A 7,821-nucleotide genomic window follows, 5' to 3' on the forward strand; every position below is an offset into this window, starting at 1 on the left:
CGAAGTACCTCATTCATGAGCCTCATGAAAGTGCTAGGAGCATTAGAGAGCCCAAATGGCATAACTAGCCACTCATACAAGCCTTGCTTTGTCTTGAAAGCAGTCTTCCACTCATCTCCTTCACGCATACGAATTTGATGGTACCCCATCCTCAAGTCAATCTTCGAAAACACCTTGGAACCATGTAACTCATCAAGCATATCATCAAGTCGGGGAATAGGGAAGCGATACTTGATGGTGATGTTATTGATGGCCCTACTATCCACACACATCCTCCATGTACCATCCTTTTTCGAAACCAAAAGAGCCGGAACCGAAAAAGGGCTAAGGGATTCCCTTACAAATCCTCTTTCAATCAACTCACCAACTTGTCTTTGAAGCTCTCTTGCTTCATCGGGGGTACACCTATAAGCCGGTCTATTAGGAAGTTGTGATACGGGAATAAGATCTATTTGATGTTCAATTCCCCTAATAGGTGGCAAACCGGGTGGGAGATCATCGGGGAAAACGTCATGGTACTCAACCAATACTTCCTTGACAAGGGGGTGGATTGGGTTCTCTCGCTCACTCTCTTGTGTTTCCCTAAGAAGACAAATAAAGACAATGTGTCCTTGATTTATCTCCTTTCCCATCTTATTTTCCCCAATGAGAAGGTTCTCTTTGATTGTGTTTCCCGTACCCAAGGGTTCTTTGTGTTTGATGGTGGGGGACAAGAGGTTGAGTACAATCTTTTTCTTATCCATCATGAATGAATAAGTGTTCTTTCTTCCATCATGCATCACATCTCTATCAAATTGCCAAGGTCTACCAAGCAATACATGACAAGCATCCATAGGCAATACATCACAAAGCACCTCATCCTTATATAACTTGCCAATTGTGAAAGAAAGAAGAGTTTGTTTCGTTACCTTCACCTCATTGTGATTGTTAAGCCATTGAAGCTTGTAGGGAGTAGGATGATCGGTAGTTTCAAGATTGAGCTTGCTCACCAATGTTGTTGAAGCCACATTAGTGCAAGAGCCACTATCGATGATAAGATTGCAAACCCGATCCTTGATGGTGCATCGAGTTTGGAAGATGTTTTCCCTTTGCTCTTCCGCTAAAGCGGTGGAAATGGAGTGAAGTGCTCTCCTCACTACAAGGATTTGACCCTCATCGGCGTCAACTACAATTTCATCCTCCTCATCATATATAGGGTCACCAAAATCCCTCTTATCATCTTCGTACTCATCATCATCCATTTCACGAATCATCATAGCTCTACTATTTGGACACTCATTAGCAAAATGTCCATAGCCTCTACACTTGTAGCAAGTCTTTCGATTTCCCATCTTGTTGTGATCATCTTTGTTAGGAAAATGCATGGGAGCCTTGCCTTTGTCATCCTTGACAATGGGCTTGCTTGTCTCACCCTTTGGAGCAAAAGAATTCTTGAAGGTAGGCTTAGGATACCCACTAGCACTACTCACCTTGTCATACTTCTCAAACTTCAAAGCCACTTGCACCACTTGATCAAAACTTCCATGGGCATGCACATCAACCTTTTTCCCAAGCTTTCTTTCAAGACCACCAATATACCTAGCAATCTTATGCTCCGGTGCTTACTCAACTCCACTCATGATAAAAAGTTTTTCAAACTCCCTAGTATACTTCTCTACCGACATAGTTCCTTGCTTAAGAGAGTTCAATTTAAGATAAGCATCTTGCAAATAATCTCTAGGCACAAAAGCCTTGTTCATATGTTTCTTCAATTTCTCCCAAGAAGTGATTTTTAATTTTCCATCTTTCTTCCTACGATTCTTAAAGTTCTCATACCAGAAAGAAGCATGTTTTTTGAGTTTAAGGATGGCCAATTTGAAACGTTTTTCATCATTATAACCCTTATATTCAAACACATTCTCCATACTTCTAACCCAATCAAGAAATTCATTGGGATCAAGATTACCTTCAAAGTCCGGAAATTCCAACTTGATGTCTCGATCACGGTTGTCCTCATAGTGTCGTTGGCGGTGTTCCCTTCTTCGGTGAGGAGAGTGAGAGTCATCTTCTTCACTAGGGCTCCTCCTCCTTCTAGGACTTCTTCTATTCTCCAAGACCTCAATAAGTCTATCAAACTTCCTTTCTAGAGCATCCAATCTAGAGTTTTCATTGTAACCTTCATCATCTTCATAATAGTATCTATCACCCATGTTTCAAGATAGAAAGTTTGTATCTTTGAGAAAAAATTTCAAATTTTGTGGGAAAAGATGAGATCTTGTGAGAGGGGAAAGAGAAATAAAAAAGGTAGGATCTTTCTAGGCTAATAACCTAGGCTCTTGATACCAAATGATATGAAATAACCAAGGAAAGACAAGTAAAAGGGAGGAGAAATCAAGTAACAACAAGTTCAAACCAACAAACCAAGATAACCTATCTCAAATTCACAAAGATAGATGAAATAGGGGTCTTAATCAAAGCCAACACCAAGTAAAGCTAAGATTAAGGTGTAACCACAAAGATTACAAGAGATGCAATCACAAAGAAAGCAAGATAATCACAAAGATTATGGTAGAGAGAGAAAGTCTCTTGATTACAAAGTTCAACAAAAATTAATATGCAAAAACGTCTCAAAACAACTTAAATAGTTCGCACAAACTGACAGAAAAACGGGAAAAGGTTCGGCCGAACTCTGGGTAAGTTCGGTCGAACTTGTGGGTAGGTTCGGTCGAACTTTTGGAGTTCGGCCACTCCTGCAAAGAAGCAAAAATCAGCTCTGAAACTGCCTGGAAGGTTCGGGCGAACCACAGTGTAGGTTCGGCCAAACTTCCCCTGCTCCTGGACAGCTCAACTTCAAACGTTCATAACTTCTTCGTTTCTTGCTCAAATTTGGCATGTGACCAGTTGTTGGAAAGCTCTTGAACTCTACTTTCACCTCAAACTTGAATCACCTAAAAATTCCTTGTAACGAAGGAGATATGGCTGAATGAAGTAGTTGCATCATATATTGATAAGCTTCTTGTCTTCAAGTGTGATGATGGTTAGCCCCAAAAGGTGACCTCCAAGGAGCTTGGCCCTACTTCGTGTCATGACACGTGGCATGTCTTCCACTTCTTCCACTAAGTTCCATGCACCCGCGTCAAGTACAGAGAGAGGGAAGTTCAGTATTTTAAACTCTTTTTAGGAAGATGAAAAAGGAAGTTAGTGGGAGAGAAAGGAAGGCCCTATTCACTTCACCTTAAAAAAATAATATTAAGTTGTTTCAAAAAAAAAAATAGTATTAAGTAAAAATAATTTCAGCTCAGTAAATTTAAGTTCAGTTCAGTAAAATTAATTTCAGTTCTATAAAAATAATTTCAGTTCAGTAAAATTTAGTTATTTTAAAGAAGAATTATAATAGAAAATCAGTAAAAATAATTTCATTTCAGCAAAAATAATTTCAGTTCAGTAAAATTAATTTAAGTTCAGTAAAAATAATTTAAGTTCAGCAAATATAATTTTTTTTCAGTAAAAATAATTTAAGTTCAGCAAAAATAAGGTGAAGTGAATGGGGCCGAAGAAGGAAAATGGAAAACGATGTTTCCCCTCACGTTAACTCCATAAAAGAACATCTCATGGAAGCCAAGCCAGCGCAATTAGGATTTTACCCTTACTAAACGCTAAGTTATAATTCTACCCCTGCTAGAACCTCTAGTTGTTAGAGCCTGAGACATAGGCCTTGTTTGGCGATTGGCTATTGGCTGTTGGCTGTTGGCTGTTGGCTGTTGGCTGTTTAACTTGGCTTGTTTGACTGACTGTTAGTATTGGTTGTTTATAGTGGCTGTTTGACCATTTGTTGTACATAAATATGTTTGGTAAAATCAGCTGTTGGCTGCAATTATGCAAAATGACCTTAAAGGACATTATTATGTGTTCTTATTAATTTATTATTAGTATTATTAATTACTTAATACTAGTTATTACGAGTAATTTTTAATTATTAATTATAATTAAAAAACACTAACTATAATTACTAATTATTAATTTTATATTACTAATTACTAATTGTTAATTACTAACTATGAATTATTAAGTACAAATACTAACTATTAATTATTAATTACTTATTTTTTAATTACTGCTCGTAACTACTAGTTATTAATTACTAGGCACTAAGTATTATTAATTAAAGATTATTAATTATATATTACTAATTACTAATTGTTGATTACTAACTAGTAATTATTAAGTACTAATAATTAATAATTACTACTATAACTATTAATTATTAAGTACTAATAATAACTAATTATTAATTATTAACTATTAATTATCACCTATTAATTACTAATTATTAAATATTAATTACTAATTATTAATTATTAAGTATTAATTATTAACTCCTAATTATTAATAGTAATTAAATATTAATTAATAAATACTAATTATTAATTATTAACTATTAATTAATAATTATTAACTATTAATTAATAATTATTAACTATTAATTATTAAAAATTAATTGCTAATTAATAATTATTAATTACTAATCACTAATCACTAATTATTTATTATTAATTATTAATTATTAATTATTAAATATGAATTATTAATTATTAATTACTAATTGTTAATTCTTAATTGTTAATTGTTAATTATCAATTATCAATTTTTAATTATTACTCCATCCGTTTCAATATGATAGTCCCATATGGAATCAATCATATAAAATAAGAAAAGAAGAATATTTGGAATCTAACATTAAAGTTAAAAACAATTTATAAATAGTTTTGTCTTATTTAAATTGTTTTGATTTTTTTAGGAAACCGTCAACCATAATGGCATAATTTAAGGGAATAATTTCTTTACTTAGAGTCATGTCATAAATTCACAATCAATTAACTTAACCAATTAGAATTTAATATGGATAAAATAGGAAATAAAAGCTAAGTTAAAAGTGGAATACATTCAATATGGGTAGATCTTTTTAAAACGTCCAAAATAGTATATGAGAGTATGGGACTAACAAATTGAAACGGAGGGAGTAATTATTAATTACTAATCACTAATTATTAATTATTAATCAAGGATAAAAAAGTAATTTGTTTAATGAAAAGCCAAAAGCCAAAACCAAAAAGCTAGTAAGACTAGCTTTTTGTTTTTGACGAAAAAACCATTTACCAAACATATATTTTGACGGTTTGACAAAAACAAAGCCAAAAGCCAATAGCCAAAAGCTAATGAAAAAGCCAACTAAAAGCCATTTACCAAACAAGGTTATGCTGTCATAAAAGGGCCACAATGGTACAGGGTCATTGTTATCAACAACCACCAACAAACTTAAAATTTGAAATTCAAAGACATTAAAAACCCAAACAATAAACAAACCATTTTATACTCTGCAATCTTTCATCTGCAAAGTAAGAGATCAACCTCGTCTGCTTCCTCAACACGCCGCAGCTATGTCCGATACCGCAGCAGACGAAACTCCAGTCGCCGTAGAAATGCTTAACACCGCCGACACTGAACAACACCCGCCACATTCATCGGACAATCTTTCTGAAAAGATGGAGAAGATGAACATCTCTGGTTCATCCTTCAGCATTTGGCCCCCAACTCAGCGAACCAGAGACGCTGTAATCAACCGTCTCATCGAGACGCTTTCCACCCCTTCCGTCCTCTCCAAGCGCTACGGATCTTTGCCGACCGACGAAGCTTCTTCCACCGCTAAATCGATCGAAGAGGAGGCTTACAACGCCGCCGCCGCTTCCTCCGCTCCTGCTTCTTCTGCTACCGCTTCCTCCATTGATGAAGGCATCGAGATCCTTCAGGTTTACTCTAAAGAGATCAGCAAACGGATGCTTGACGCCGTCAAATCTAGGGCTGCTCCTCCTTCTGATGTCTCCGCTGCACCTGAATCCGATCGCGCAACTGTTGCAAGTGAGGAAGTTTCTTCTTCCGTTGATAATGAATCTTCATCTTAGGGTTTAATAATTCTAATTATCTGTTGAACTCCAGATCTGTTGCTGTTATGGCTTTTTTTATCTACATTTTCTATGCTAGGGTATATTCTAGATCTTTTATGTTCTTATAACGGCTATATGATGCAAATTATTATATGAATTGGGAATCTACCTCATTTTCTGGAATTTCGGGGGTACTTGGTGATGACAATTGCGTATCTTTCATTGTCTAATATTGGTAAAATCTAGCTATGCTCAACCTATGTCGAATGTGGTAGGTGGAATGTCATTAATGCCGTATCAATAAGCATCATTAAGATTTATAACCAGATTTTGTGTCATGTATCGGATTTTCTTGATGTTGTTGGTTAATGCTTTCATTGAGCGTATTAATTTGATATGTGGCATATCCTTGCCTGTATGGAAGTCTTACATTTGTAAGAATTGTTTTCTGCACCCTGAAATTTTCGTTGCTTAGCTACCTGTTTTATGATTAAATGCTTGCTAAAAGACTTGAAGTAGGCTGATGACATGTTCTCAGTTTTTTCGATGATATTGTACATTTGTTGGTACAACGCAGTTAGCAACTGCCATCTTGCATATAGTATTTGGATTGAGCTTATACCATTCCACTTACAGAGTTACGGCCTTTTGAAATGTGTTTCAGTATGACCACTCACTAAATTTTCCTTGGAGAAATTTGTGCTTTGTTTATCCCGTTTCTTGAAGCTTCATTTTATTCAAAATACTGTTTTTCCTTTAAATTAAAGTTTATGTTTCTGGAATAAGTTTGATATATCACCCTTGGTCAATAACTCTATTTCAAATTGATGTAGTGTGTTTTCCTATATTATTAAACTTAATTCCTTGCTGATTTTTGGTGTCTTTCTGTTATGTCTTTTTGAAGGTTCTTTGGCCTTTTTAAGAGTACTAGTTTTCTATTAATAGTGGTGTTAATTATGTAAGAAACAATTCTTAATGTTCTGATGCTTGAAACTCCAATCACAGTACATTGATATTAGAAAAAGGGAATGAATATCCTTGTGACGTTGTGATCCTAGTTGTCCTGGTGTTATTATGGTGAAAAATCTTAATAAGAATGCTAATGCTTCTTTTGATGAAGATTCATATTCATGAGAGTAGGGAGAATATGTACTGTTATGAATAGTAAGACTAGTAAATGGGTTGTTTTAGACTTCTCAAAGTTGACTTATACCAAATTAATTAACATAGAACCCAATTGTACCCAGAATTAGATAACCTAATTTGACATAAGCGGTAATTACTTGACTCAAAGATTAAAGGCATTTGTGATTCTGATAATGATCATTCATCCACTTTTGCTTTGAATCAGTGTGATTTTTAATTTTTAATTTATATTTATGGAAGTATTAATCTATCTTGTTATCTGACCCCAAATTATTTTGGAACTAAGGCTTTATGGTTGTTGTTGTAAGTATTAATCTATCATAATTTGCTAGCTACTTGTTTCTAGAGCTGAATATGATATTATCAAAGACTAACCAAATGACACTTCACCTAAATATGACCAGCCCCATTTGATGATTGTTGTTTGCCAAAACTTTAGTTGCTGGCACTGTTGATGCCTTTGAAATGTGGATGAGGATGATTTGGAGACATTTTGATGATTTGATATGGTTTTATAATTTGGATCTCTACTAATGATGTGGTTGGAGATTTAGAATCCCATTTCGTGGTTTTGAGAAAGAAATTAGAGATGATTACAGGAGCTTAATACATATGAAATTATGGATGCTTAGATTGCTGACTCCCTTTTTTAACCTGACTAATGAAAAAGTGGATGTTTTTATTAATGTGGCTTGAAATGATCATCTAATGACAATTATATTATTCATGTTAGCTTAGAATCACAACTCTTGTG

At 34.6% G+C, this 7,821-nt stretch overlaps 1 protein-coding gene across 1 annotated transcript; it reads left to right on the forward strand.

Moving 5' to 3' along the window:
• Nucleotides 1-5,289: 5,289 nt before the first annotated feature.
• Nucleotides 5,290-6,318, forward strand: LOC145584993 (MFP1 attachment factor 1-like). Its single transcript, XM_081641762.1, has one exon. The coding sequence runs from the start codon at nucleotides 5,418-5,420 to the stop codon at nucleotides 5,937-5,939; it is 522 nt and encodes a 173-aa protein (XP_081497888.1). The 5' UTR covers nucleotides 5,290-5,417; the 3' UTR covers nucleotides 5,940-6,318.
• The last annotated feature ends 1,503 nt before the right edge of the window (nucleotides 6,319-7,821 follow it).

Source organism: Chenopodium album, chromosome 16 (genome assembly GCF_948465745.1).
Source record: "Chenopodium album chromosome 16, dcCheAlbu1.1, whole genome shotgun sequence".
NCBI lineage: Eukaryota > Viridiplantae > Streptophyta > Magnoliopsida > Caryophyllales > Amaranthaceae > Chenopodium > Chenopodium album.